This window comes from Mobula birostris, chromosome 5 (assembly GCF_030028105.1).
Source record: "Mobula birostris isolate sMobBir1 chromosome 5, sMobBir1.hap1, whole genome shotgun sequence".
NCBI classification, from domain to species: domain Eukaryota; kingdom Metazoa; phylum Chordata; class Chondrichthyes; order Myliobatiformes; family Myliobatidae; genus Mobula; species Mobula birostris.
The window spans coordinates 104,314,544-104,329,389 of record NC_092374.1 but is presented as its reverse complement, the minus strand read 5'-3'; the positions used below and the strand labels follow the sequence as shown (position 1 = coordinate 104,329,389).

The 14,846-nt window shown below is 41.3% G+C and overlaps 1 protein-coding gene across 1 annotated transcript in view; it reads right to left on the bottom strand.

Moving 5' to 3' along the window:
* Positions 1-14,846, bottom strand: part of LOC140198395 (contactin-associated protein-like 5) — a 1,369,276-nt gene that overhangs the window by 386,268 nt on the left and 968,162 nt on the right. Inside the window, exon 19 of the mRNA XM_072259488.1 lies at positions 8,462-8,701. Within this exon, the coding sequence (XP_072115589.1) occupies positions 8,462-8,701 (240 nt within the window). The remainder of the gene's footprint in view (positions 1-8,461; positions 8,702-14,846) is intronic.

The window sequence follows — 14,846 nt, the reverse complement described above, 5'->3', positions numbered from 1 at the left end:
CAGTAATAAGACCATTAAAACACAAGTTATAGGAGTAACCTTTTAATGTCAGACCACCAAATCATATTCCACCCCAACTTCTACAAATACTAACAAACTCCACTAATCATATGCAAGTTCTTTAATCATTATAATGCACCTATCATTATTTTCAAAGATATCAAAGATATCCCTTCTTCCTTCACAATCCCTTGACCACCCTTGCAATTAGAACATTCACATGATTTGAAACACTACACAAATGGAATTCCCCAACACTTGATTGGATCTAATCTATAGATCAATTTGTTGTATTCTCAACTTCAGCACAGATGCTCTGAAGTGGAACTAAACTTGAGCCTACTGTAATTTCTTGACAAAACGCATTTTCAAAATTAATATATCTGTATATTTCGAGCTACCGAGCATAGAATTCCTTGCCTTTGTTTGTTCTCTTCCTGCTGAAGGAACTCAGTGGGTCGAGTAGAACTTGTGAGACAGAAGGAAACATTGATGTTAAGTGTCAAAACTCTACATCAGCACCTGAATTCCTTTCATTCAGTGTCTTCGGATTGGCAACAACATACCCTACATAATCTCCCTCAGCGCAGGTTCACCACAAGGTTGAGTGCATAACTCCCTGCCTTAATCCCTTTATGCTTGTGACTGTGGGGCTAAGCACAGCTCCAATGCCAACTTCACCACTGTCATTAGCCAAATCTAAGGTGGTGACGAATTGGCATAGAAGAGAGAGATTGAAAATCTGGCTGAGTGGTGCCACAAAAACAATCTCTCACTTAAAGTCAGCAAGACCAACGAGAAGATTATTGATTTCAGTAGGAGGAAATTGGAGGTTCATGAGCCAGTTGGAGTGGGATCAGAGATTTGAGGGTCAGCAACTTTAAATTCCTTGGCGTTATCATTTCATTCGTTATCATAAGATCTGTCCTGGGTCCAGCATATAAGTGCCATTATGAAGAAAGCAAGACAGTGCCTGTACTTTCTTACAAGTATCACAGGAAACCAGCATCTATCACCAAGGGCCTCCAGCATCCAAGCCATACTGTCTTCTCAGTGTTCCTATTAGGAAGAAGGTACAATAGCTTCAGGACTCACACCACCAAGTTCAGGAACAGTTATTACCCTCAACCATCAGGCTCTTGCATCAGAGTGAATGACTTCACACACCCCATCACTGAACAGTTCCCACAACCTGTGGACTCATTTTAAGGACTCTTCATCTCAGGTTTTTAATATTTGTTGCTTTTTTATTATTACTATTTTTTCTCTTCTTTTTGCATTTGCACAGTTCTTTTTTGCACATTGGATGTTGTTCAGTCTTTCATTGATTCTATTGTGTTTCTTGTATTTACTGTGACACTCACAACACGCTGGAGGAACTCAGCAGGTTGGGCAGCATCCGTGGAAAAGATCAGTCGACGTTTCGAGCCGGATCCTGACGAAGGGTTCCGGCCCAAAACGTCGACTGATCTTTTCCACGGATGCTGCCCGACCTGCTGAGTTCCTCCAGCGTGTTGTGAGTGTTGTTTTGACCCCAGCATCCGCAGATTATTTTGTGTTTTGTATTTACTGTGATTGCCTGCAAGAGAAATGAATCTCAGGGTTGTATATGGTGACATATATGCACTTTGATAATAAATTTACTTTGAACTTCTGCAGATGCTACTTAGTTATCAACCAAAACTGAAACAATATGATATAAAAAAAACATTCAAAGTTGCTACTTGGTGAAATAATCAATAAAGCTGCTCCTGGATAAATAACAGCTGCTTCCCTTCAAGAATTTGTTTTTTTTTCCATCTAATGGCACATCCCTAATCATTATGGCTTACCGGTACATGACCTTTTTCCTCACTTTACACAAAATGAACTTTGCAATTTTTTTGTTCTAATTTTGTTATGTCTTGTTAAAATGTTGTATAATTTATGTTACTTCTTGTGAGTGCAGTGTGTCTGATGTTACTGTTTGTGATACTGTTTGAGTAAGTTTTTCATCGCACCTATTCATGCATATGCTTGTGCAACTGACAATAAACTCGACGTTAACATTTGACCTGAAGCCAGCCACTGGCATGGCAGCCAAAAATTTCTACAACTTAAGGAAAAGTGGCTACCCTTTTCTGTTTTCCAGAGAGACCACTCCTTCTATATCTCACTGTATAGCTCACCCAACCCTCCCTGAGATCTGGTACTTTCCCCTGCAGTCACAGAGGTTAACATTATCCTAAAACATCCTCCCTTACCCCCATCTAGAACCCTTATCACCTCTTCCAGGTGAGGCAAATATTCACACGCACCACCTCCAATCTTGACTATTGAATTTGCTGCTCCAGGTGTGGCCACCTCTACATCAGAATACAAAGCACAGATTTGGAGTCCAAAACTAGAGTTCACAGATACAAGAAATAAGGGGAAAGATTTAGAAGTGGCCTGAAAGGTAACTTCTTCACACAAAAGGTAGTGAGTACCTGAAATGAGCTGAGAGAGGAAGTGGCCTAGGCAAGTAAAATTGCAGCGTTAAAGAGGCATTTGGAAAGGTATATGTCAGACCATAAGACCATAAGATATAGGAGCAGAATGAAGTTATTTGGTCCATCAAGTCTAATCTGCCATTTCATCATGGCTAATCCATTTTCCCTCTCAGCCCCAATCTCCTGCCTACTCCCCATATTCTTTCATGCCCTGACTAATCAAGAATCTATCAACCACTTCCTTAAATATACCCAATGACTTGGCCTCCACAGCCACCTGTAGCAATGAATTCCACAGATTCACCATTGTCTGGCTAAAGACATTCCTCCTTATCACCATTCTAAAAGTATGTCCCTCTATTCTGAGGTTGTGTCCTCTGATCTTAGACTATACCACCACCAGAAACATCCATCCACATCCACTTACTGAGGCCATTCAACATTCAATAGGTTTCAATGAGATCCCTCTTCATTCTTCTGAATTTCATTGGGTAATCAGAATCTGCATCACCGGCATGTGACGTGAAACTTGTTAACTTAGCAGCAACAGTTCAATGCAATACATAATCTAGCAGAAAAAAAATAGTAATAATAAAAAATAAATAAGTAAATCAATTACAGAGTACATATATTGAATAGATTAAAAAATGTGCAAAAAACAAAAATACTGTATATTAAAAAATGTGATGTCATGTTGAAGGGTTCAAAGTCCATTTAGGAATCAGATGGCAGAGGGGAAGAAGCTGTTCCTGAATTGCAGAGTGTTTGCCTTCAGGCCTGATGGTAACAGTGAGAAAAGGGCATGCCCTGGGTGCTGGAGGTCCTTAATAATGGACGCTGCCTTTCTGAGACACTGCTCGCTGAGGATGTCCTGGGTACTTTGTAGGCTAGTACCCAAGATGGGGCTGACTAGAGCCATCAAATGCTCCTCGTATGACAAGCATTCCAATCCTGGAATCATTTTCGTAAACCTCCTTTGAACCCTTTCCAATGTCAATACATCCTTTCTTAGATAAGAGCCCCAAAACTGTTCATAATACCCCAAATGAGTATTCACCAGTGCTTTATAAAGCCTTAATATTACTTCCTTGCCAGGGAAGGGCTTGGAGGGTTATGGAGTTAATACGGACAACTGGTATGAGCAAGAATGATGCTGTGGCCAGCATGGTCTGAACAGCCTATTTCCATGCTCTCGAATTGATCTAAGACAAATCCTGTGGGAAGAGTAACCGTCAGCATTTTGTATCTGTGACTCTTCAAAAGAGAGATATAACTTTTAGTAGGAAATAAAGAGATGGGTGTTATATACAGGATTCCAAATAGAAGCCAGGATATGGAATACAAATTATAACTTGAGATAGGAAAGTCATGTAAAAAGAGGAATGTTACAATAATAATGGGGATTTCAATTTGCATGTGGATGGGGAAATCAGATTGGTACTGGATCCCCAGAGAGGGAGTTTGTAGATGGTCTATGATATGGCTTTTTAGAGCAGTTTGTGGTTGAACCCACTAGGGCATGGGTTCCCAAACTTTTTTTATGCTATGGGCCAATACCTTTATGCAAGGGCTCCCCTGCACTAGGGAAAAGGCAATTCTAGATTGGGTGTTGTGTAATGAACCAAATTTGATTCAGGAACTTAAGGTAAAGGAAGCCTTAGGAAGCAGTGATCATAATGATAGCATTCATCCTACAGTTTGAGAGGGAGAAGATAAAGTCAGTTGTATCAGTATTATAGTAGAGTAAAGAGAATTACTGAAGCATGAGAGAGGAGCTGGCCAATATTGATTGGAAGGGAACACTGGCAGGGTTGATGGCAGAACAACAATCACTGAAGTTTCTGGGGGCAATTCAGAAAGCACAGGATAGATGTATCACAAAGATAAAGAAGTACTGTAAAGGGAGGATGGGCACCAGTGACTAACAACAGAAATCCAAGACTGCACAAAAGCAAAAAAGAGGGCATACATTATAGGGGGAAGTTAGTGAATATGGAAGCTTTTAAAAACCAACAGAAAGCAACTAAAAAGCCATAAGGAGAGACAAGGTGAAATACGAAGGGAAGATAGCCAATAATATAAAAGAGGATACCAAAAATGGATATCGGACCGCTGAGAAATGACACTAGGGAGGTAGTAATCAGGGACAAAGAAATGGCAGATGAACTTAGTAAGTATTTTGTGTCAGTCTTCACTAGACGCTAGCAGTATGCCAGAACTTCAAGAGTGTAAGGGGACAGAAGTGAGTGTTGTTGCTATTATTAAAGAGAGAGTGCTTGGGAAGATGAAAGGTCTTCAGGTAGATAAGTCACCTGGACCAGATGGACTACACTCCAGGGTTCTGAAAAAGGTAGCTGAAGAGGTTGGGGAGGCATTAATAATGATCTTTCAAGAATCACTAGATTCTGGAATGGTTTCAGAGGACAGGGAAATTTCATATCTCACGCTGCTCTTTAAGAGGGGAGGGAGGCAGAAGAAAGGGAATTACAGGTCAATTAGCCTGATTTCAGTGAATGGGAAGACATTGGGGTCTATTATTATTGTTTTAGGGCACTAGGAAGCACATGGTAAAATAGGCCAATATCAGCACCGTTTCGTTAAAGAAAAATCTTACCTGACAAATCTGTTGGAATTATTTGAGAAAATAATGGGCAAGATAGACAAAGAAGGATGTTGTTTCCATAGATTTTCAGAAGGCCCTTAACAAGGTGCTACACGTGAGGCTGCTTGACAAGATAACAGCTCACGGTGTTACAGGAATGATACTAGCATGGATAGAAGATTGACTGACTGGCAGGAGACAAAGAGTCAGATTAAAGGAGGCCATTTTTCGTTGGCTGCTGGTGACTAGTGATGTTCCGCTGTGCTGGGACCGCTTCTTTATCTATTATGTGTCATTGATTTGGATGAAAGAATTGATGGCTTAGTGGCCGAGGTCACGGATAATAGAAAGATATGTGGAGGGGTAAGTAGTGTTGAGGAAGCAGGGAGTCTACATTAGGAGAATGGGCAAAGAATTGGCAGATGGACTATACTGTGGGGAAGTGTATCGTCATGCATTTTGGTAGAAGGAATAAAGGAGTACATTGTTTTCTGAACAGGGAGAAAACTAAAAAAATCAGAGATGCAAAGGGGCTTGTGAGTGCTTATGCAGAACTGCCTAAAGGTTAACTTGCAGGTTGAGTCAGTGGTAAGGAAGGCAAATGTAATATTTGCATTCATTTTGAGAGGATTAAAATATAAAAGCAAGGATGTAATGCTGAGGCTTTAGAAGGAATTGGTTAGACCACACTTGAAGTATTGTGAGCAGCTTTGGGGCCCCTATCTATGAAAAGATGTGTCAGTATTGGAGATGGTCAAGAGGAGGTTCACGAAAATTATTTTGAGAAGGAAAGGGTTAACATAGGAAGTGTTTTTGATGGCTCTGAGCCTGTACTCACTGGAGTTTAGAAGAAGGAAAGGTGGAATCTCATTGAAATTTATGGAATGTTGAAATGTATGGATGGAGTGGATATCTCCTATAGTGTGTAAGTCTCAGACCAGAGGGCATAGCTTCAGATGACAGGGATATCCATTTAGATCAGATGACAGGGATATCCATTTAGAACAGAGAAGAAGAGGAATTTATTTAGCCAGAGGATAATGAATCTGTGGAATTCATTGTCACAGGCAGCTGTGGAGGCCAAATCACTGACTATATTTAAAGTGGAGTTTGACAGATTATTGATACTCAGATGCACCCTTTTAGAATGGCGATGAGGAAGAATTGTTTTAGCCAGAGAATGGTCAATCTGTAGAATTCGTTGCCACAGGCAGCTGTGGAAGCCAAGTTAATGGGTATATTTAAGGCAGAGGTTGATAGTTTCATGATTAGTCAGGGCAAGAAGGGCTAAGGGGAGAAGGCAGAAGATTGAGGCTGAGAGGGAAAATGGATCAGCCATGTTGAAATGGTGGATCAGACTCAATGGGCCAAATGGCCTAATTCTACTCCTATATCTTATGGTCTTGTGGTCTAATGGGACTGGCATAGACATCATCTTGGTTAGCATGAACCAATTGGATGAAGGACCTGTTTCCATGCTGTATACTCTATGACTTTACTCACTGTATGGTGGCCTCACTTTGTCAGATAAATTCCTTTTCATCATTCCTTAGTGCACAGTTGGGATCTTTTACATCTACTTGATGTAACTGGTAGGGGATCAGATTAACACTTCACCTGGAAAAGGTGACTTAAGTAAGCTCAATACTTTCCATATACAGAGGATTCGAGTTAATTGGGCCATTGGTTAATGGGGACAACCTCTTATTTGGCCAAATCTTACAGAACGAAAATCAGTTAAGAAAATAGCTGGGATTCCATATAAGCATATAACAATTACAGCACGGAAACAGGCCATGCTGTACCATTTCCTTTCATTTATTTGGGACACTGCACTGCTTAATTGAGACAGAGACCGCTGTTGAATAATTTCTGTCTAGTGTCAGTCCCGTGTACTCATGTGGCCGTTAGACACCGAACTCTGCTTGGAATGGATAGTTTTTAAATAGTGTCAATTGCGTGTGTTCATGTTAAAAAGGCAGTGTTTTTTTTTGTCACTGATGGTAGGCAAGAAATAAGCAGTAAGACAATTTAGAACTGCTTTGCTTACTGCGGTTTCAAGCATTTGGGTTTGTAATGCCAGGAAAAGGCCAGGGGTTAAAAGGAAACAACTTCTCTACTTCAGCAAGTTAGGAGCTACAAAGAATGTGAAGGTATTGGCAATAATTTTGAATGTTACAATTAAAATAAAGATTTGGAAGATGCAATCATCAGAAGCATCATATGAAGACAGTTCACTATCTGCACTAAGCGTCTGTGCTGATTTTGTTCACTTACAGAACACAGCAATGTGCACTGAATGAATTCCTCCATCAAGAACTATTAGGAAGTAATACACAGTTTTGTAGTTCTGTAGTCATATTGGTTGTGTTACAATTTGTTCTGCATTTTATGTAAGTACATAATTTGTTACTCAATTAAATAGAAGTTTGTCTTTTTTTATGCCTTTTTCAGTTGTGTTGAAAACATGTGCCTGGGTTGGACTCAGGGTGGGGCTGAATGTCTCCACGGTCTGAGACTGTGAAACTGATGAGCTCACATTGTCTCTGTGCACTGAAGGCACCTTCTGTGTGAGAGATGGAGCAGTTGTTCTGTTCCTTGTGCTTCAGCAGAAGGGAACATCAGACTTCTTTGAAGGTTTTCCTCCATGCTCCACTATGCCTCCTCCTCCCTGTTCCGGACTCAGGCTGATCTCTGATCCATCCGCAGATCTGATCCTGCAGTGATGCACTCCTGGAGGAATCTGCTAACAGTGCCTTGTCTTCTTTGTACTTTTTTATGGGTGGTGGGGTGGAGATATGCCTCTATTAAAGGAGGTGTAAGGCATTCCTTCCCTCTGCTAACCTGCAGGTCACCCTTGGGCAAGGTGCAGCACCCGCTTAGCTCCAAAATGAGAGTTGCATGAAGCCATGGGATCAGGTAGTGGATGGTTGTATGAGCAGCTGCTGCATAACATGCATTCTGGTTACATGAGTACTGACACCAGACACAAAATCCCTGAAGTGTATTGATAATGGCTGGGGTCATCTGTCTTGTGGAAGAAGGTAATGATAAACCACAGAAAAAATCTGTCAAGAAGAATCATAATCATGGACAAGTGGAAGACCATAATTGCCCATGTCATACCATATGGCACATAACGTTAACGATGATACCTTTTTAACTATTTCCATGAAATTTCCGCTAATTGAGGCAGCTGTTTAATTTGGCCAAAATATACTGGTCCCGATATATCCTAATTAATCAGAATCCACTGTACTCCACTAAATTGTAAAACTAAATCATTATGCTCAGGTCCTGGAGACCGAACCAGCAACTTTCAGCATCAGAAACAATAGGATTGAACCACTAAAATAGTTGCTTACCTATCGGGAATCTATTTTCCTACCTTTCTTACAGAATGGACCATTGTAGGCAGAGTGACTACAGTTGCACAAATAGCCGTTGTATTTCTCTATGCACCTTCCTCCATTATGACACAGGTTACCGTAACTGCTACAATGTCCCAGGCAGCCAGGCTTCACTCCAGGGGTAACTTTAGCTCTTTCTTCAAGATCAAGGGTGATCCCATTTAACCGTAAGGATCGAATGCATCCTAGGAAGCCCTTCTGTCTTGAGGCTGTTCCACCTGCAGAAAGATTATTGCAGAACAATAAACTCCTGTAACAGCAATACAGTAATGATCAGGATGTGGGATGGAATGGAAAATGTGTTTCTTATTTTTGGTGCTATAAATTTTGTTAGCAAAATTACCTAACCTCAATGTACAAAATATCTTCAGCTCAAATGATGTTTTAGATTGCTATAATACAAAATAATTCATATCAGTGCTACATTCATTCATATTTAGTTCTACACATCTCAACAGATTTCTGCTGGGAGGAAACACATGTAAATATTTAGTTTTTTCAAAGTATAAATCAAAGTTTTATACTTTGAATGGTACATAAAATGTGACCAATTAACTAAATTTCAACCCCATTTATTGGCATATTTAAGACAGCTATGTTTTTTGAATAGTATTTAAATAATGGATGAGTTTTGGGACAAATTATGAATGTTGACAGGATGTGAGGAGTTGAAAGATGTCATTGCTGTGAGCACTTTCAATTATTCTCTTCACATTTACTTTCCTGTTTTTTATTAACTGAACTATTCTTGCCTCATGGAATGACAAGGTGGTCTAAGCTGTTCAAGAGAACAATAAGGAGAATGCATGGTTTTTCAATAATGACGTAGTGGAAGTTTTAGGTTGATGTAAAGTGGAGCAAATCTGCTGCCTTGACCAAATTTTGGCTCCAGGATAATTTAATTTTTGAGAAACATTTTAAAAAGGCTATTTTGCACTTCTCAGTTCAAAAGAGTGAAGGGTAGAGAAGAACGTGCCACCATGCTCAGGAACAGCTTCTAATCTGCTCTTATAAGACTATTGATGGTTCCTTAGTACAATAAAATGGACTCCTTTGACTTCACAATCTACCTAATTATGGCCTTTCACCTTAATTACAATAAGACCATAAAACCATGACATTAGAGCAGAATTAGGCCACTTGGCCCATTGAGTCTGCTCTGCCATTCAGTCATGGCCTGGCCTCAACAGCTGTCTGTGGTAACATATTCAACAAACTTGCCACCATCTAGCTAAAGAAATTTCTCCATATCTCTGTTTTAAATGGATGCCCCTCTACCCTGGGGCTGTGCCACCTTGTCCTAGACTCCCCCACAATGGGAAACATCCTTTCCACATCTACTCTGTCCAGGCATTTCAGCATTCAAAAGGTTTCAATGAGATCCCCCCTCATGCTCCTAAATTCCAGCGAGTACAGACCCAGAGCCATCAAATGTTCATTGTATAATAACCCTTTCATTCCCAGAATCATTCTTATGAACCTCCTCTGCACCCTCTCCAAAGACTGCCTGCACTACATTCTGTCTGTAACTGTAAATACTTTATTCTGCATTGTTATTGTTTTTCACTTATATACAGTAACCTTAATGTACTAATGCAAAGAAATGATTTGTATAGATGGCAATGCAATCAAAACTTGTCATTGTATCCAATAGATGCGACCATAATAAACCAAATTACAATTGGGGTAGTTAATTGATGAATAGTAGCCCCTTGAAGTTAATCAATGGAGGAAAGAGTACAGGATCAGCACTGTATTTATTGATGTTGTATTGAAACAGGCAACACAACAGCATAGCGATTAGTGTAATAGTTTACAGCATCAGCTGTAAGATTGAGGTCCAATTCTTGTGCTGTCTGTAAAGAGTTTATACATTCTCCTCATGGATGCATGGGTTTTCTCCAGGTGCTCTGGTTTCCTCTCACATTCCAAGGATTATGGGTTGGGGTGAGTAAGTTGTGGGCATTCTATGTTGGTGCCAGAAGCATGGCGACACTCCCAGCACATTGCAGACTATGTTGGTCATTGACACAAACAACACATTTCACTGTACGTTCTGATATACATGTGACAAATAAAGCTAATCTCTTAATCTTTGCAAGAAGATGGGAATGGGGAATGTTAAGGATCTCAAAAAATGGACAGATGAGTTGGGTAATCTGGTGCTGAACATAACTAACTGGGATAAGGCAATATCCATGGAGGTAGAGGCATGTTTGATGTTTAGTATTCAAGATTCTTCAACATGTAATATTGAGCTATGCATCTTTTATTTGAGAATGCCTCACCTGCTCATAAAACCCCAAGAAGTGACAATAGAGATGTATGGTATCATGGTGGATAACTAATTAGCTTGTTCCTAAATGTCTAATCCTCATGAGACTCAATGCAATCCCAGCTTCTCTGGTAAGATGGGATGAGCTTGGATGCAGTTGCTGCTCGGGTCCAATCAAGGGTGAATTTGTTCGTATTGTATGTCTTTTTTATGATCACATCACTGCTGGATACTAAGAACATCATATACTGCAGGTTCCCTCCATCAGCGAATTGCTCAATGGCGGTGGAGCTGGATTTATTGTGTATCATTGTGCCGGGAAAATGCACTGTCCAACAAACAGACTGAGTGATTGTCTTGGACATTTTTCTTGTGATTGCAAGACCCTGTTGGACCTTGCATACTGCAGCTCCAGTTCACTGATTCATTGCAGACACAGACAGTGGGGAAGCTGCTTTGCTTTGGTTATAGTGAGGACCAGGGCCATGCCGTGGGTGGCCTGCTGCAGTTGCCCAGGGGTGGAGATGCCGGAGGCCATCTGTGAGTGAGCAGGGGCCTCTGTAAGATTTTTGGAATCCATACTGGGTTGGAGTTTGGCCCTTCCTATTGATGCTGCTCTCCAGTGTTTGCTCCTCCTCCCCCCTCTCTCCTGTCTTGCCTTACTGCCTCATACCCATATAAAACAAAATCTAAATTAGGTTTTAACCGGGTCTCTTGGATACACACAACGTCTGGCTTTTCTCTCCTACTAGCTATAAACTGCGTGAAATCTTGTCCATTACCAATCAGGCTTCTTGCATTCTATTGAAGAAGTAGCATTATTAGTAATATCAATCCACACATACTGTCTCTTGACTTGACTGTACCCTGAGTTCATTGTTTACTTCTTCCCATTTTAATCCTATCATACCCAAATGGTGCTCTGCAGCTTTCACAATAATCTGAATCCTTTCAGTTTTAGATTTGATCTCATAAGTTGCGTTTACCACTCCTGCTATAAAGGTCAACAATTTCTTCTTCTCTATCCATGCATTCTTCTTATCTTGCCTTTCCTTAGCAGCTGCTTGCTCTTTGCTACATCATCCCTCATTCATTTTCTTCTGTCCTGCCAACTTGACTGCCTCAGCATATGAGATGTTTTCCTTCACCCTTATCTGCTGCACCTCCACCTCTTCTTCAACACTTCACATCCCCAGTACGCTACACTATGGTTACCTCCACAATTACAGCACTTTGGTCTTACTCCCTCTCCACATTTTCCATATTCATGTTCCCCACCACACCTTGCACATCTTCTCTTTCCTTTGCACACTTTGGCCACATGCCCAAACTCCTGGTAATTGAAATATCTCATAGGTTTTGGTATATATTCTCTTACATTGTATCTTAGAAATCCAAAATAAAATTCCTTTAGAGGCACCTTATCCTCAAATTCTACCAGAACGGTTTCAGTCTCCCTTTTCTCTGCTCCCCTTGTCATTCTTTTCACACTCTTCACAGAACTATTCCTCACCCTCAAGTTCTCCATTAGCTCCTTCATATTAACACTGAGGGGAACCCCGGATATTACCCCCATGCAACAATTGACCCTTTGTGCTGCAACTCTTACAACCCTGGACACTTTGACTTTCCCAGTATTAGTCACCTTCATTGCCTTCTCCATCTGCTCTTCAGTTTTACATCCTAGCAACAGATTTCCATCTCCTAAAATTCTCGCATGGCTCACTTCCCCTACTTGTCCTCTAATGATTTTTGTTAGCTTAAGTGGATCGATTTTCTTTACTCCCCCTTCCCCCTCAAATCTTACTACTACATTTAGCAATTTTGCCCTCGGGCCCTTCTCCTCAACTTCTCTTCCCTCACTTTCTGATCCACCTGCACTAGACCCACCTCCTTTCTTTCTCTTCCGACCCATCACCTTCCTGTTCTTAGTCCCTCTTCCCACTCACACTCTATGCTATTGCTGTTACCATCAGTCTCCCTCCCTGCCATCCTATCAGAGTTTGCAAGGGACCGTGTAAGAATATCGTTCCGGACCTATACAGGCTGTTGGTCAATATTCCCACAGAATGTCCCCCCACAACACCCCACAGCCAGCCAGCCCAGCCAGCAGCCAGCAATTCAAAAGCCTTCTACAACCACACCACGCTCAGCCTTGTCAGTATCTCCAGTTGAACTTTGTCTTTTTGTGTTTTCGCCTAGCCGCCAGTCTGTGGTTTCGTATTACCATGTGCTCCTGTCCCAACTCCTGCTCTACTCCGTCTCTCATCTGCTTCTCATTATTACCTGTATTGCTGTCAAGTGTGTCTCATTTTTTTCCACCTACCATCTGCCTCTTTTTTCTTGCTCAGTGTAGTTCAGTCCTGTGTTTTCACCTGTTTGTTGCCAGATTGTGCCAGTGAATTTTCCTGAGCCTTTCCAGCATTTGCATCTGTATTCTGTCTGTCTGAATATTGACTCTGCCTGTTTCCTGATTCTGGTTTTTGGATTTCTCTGGATGTTTTGATCTCTGCTTGAACTTTGATGCTGACTTTGTTTTTTCGATTAATATCACTGGGTGCACAGTACTTGGTCTGCAATCAGATCCCTGCTCCAGTGGCTTCAGTGCCCTGACACTTCTATCAGCGATATAGAAACTATCTTTGAATTTTTAAGCTTTTGCATCTTCTGTTCGATGGAAGGGAAAAAGGGAGAATGTTTAGTGGTTGTGGGGGGGGGGGTGCAGGGGGAAGCTGGATTATCTTGGCTGCTTTATGGAGACGGGGAAGTGTAGACAAAGTCCATGGAGGGGGTGCTGTTTCTGTGATGTGTTGAGATGTTTCACAATTCTCTTCATGTGATGTTCACAGTTTCTTGTTGACTCAGGCAGAGCAGTTGTCATCCCAAGCTGTTGTTCATCTGGATAGGATGCTTACTCTGGTGCATCAATAAAAATTGTCAAGGGTTAAAAGGGACAGTCTAAATTCATTTAGGCTCCTGAATTGCCATGCAGTTGCACCAGGACAGGATACTGGTAATGTTTACTTCTAGGAACTTGAAGATCTCAACCTCCTCTTATAAAACTGCGACATAACTTCCTGATTCTTGAACGTTACCTCGAGTAATAAAGGAAAGCAGATTTGACAGGTAAGCCAGGTGAATTCAAAGTGTAGATTGGCATGATGTATGTAGAGGTGAGTGAGAAGGGGATGCAGATTTTTGATCAGGGAGGATGTAACAGCAGTACTTAGAGATGGAGGTTTAAGATGGCACTGGTGAAGCATAGCAATAGTTTAATGGTAGCAAAAACAATGATGAACTATCTTATTCCTTATACTTTTTCTTGAAAATAACCACTGCAGTTAATAGCCAGTAACTTCCCTTTCGGAGTCGAGTCTGTATGACCTTGTATTTTTGTGGTGTGAACCAAAGTCTCGTTGGTGCAGGACATGGCATATACAGGATCAATTGAGGCAGCAAGGTCCAGGCCCTAGAGCCGGGAGCAAGCCAATGTTAGTCTACTAGAGCAGAATTGGGGGCGATTTGAAGTGGCAAAACCAAGACGAGACAGAGTCAAGGCAGTGGGCCTGGGCCTGAGAGCAAGAAACAAGCCAATGTTTGACTGATTTATGCACCGGGCCTAATTGGAAAGGTCTGGCATGGGCTGAATCGAGGTGGTGAGTCCTGGGCCTGAAAGCATATGGAAGCAGCAAGGCCTGGGTCTGAGAGGAAGGAATGACATGCTGTTCGGCCAATTTAAGCATTGGGCTAGATTGAAAAGGTTAGGGTATCCATGGTCAGCTCACTGCTCCACAAGGTTTACTCATCTCTGCACAGACTCAAGGCTGTGGCCTGCAACTACTGGGCTCTTGGATCAGTTATATGGGGTTGAATTATAGAACCCCAATAGTCAACAGGAAGCAGAGAAGCAGGTGTGTAGAGGAAATGCCCATAGCTGTTTTTTTTAAAACCTGTACTTGTGGGTGATTTTCCCTGATACTGACTGGGCCATGAGGAGTCTTAAGGGCCTATATTGGGATAGAACTTGTGAAATGTGTTTCCTGAATCAAAGTTCAAAGTAAAATTTATTATCAGACTACATACATGAC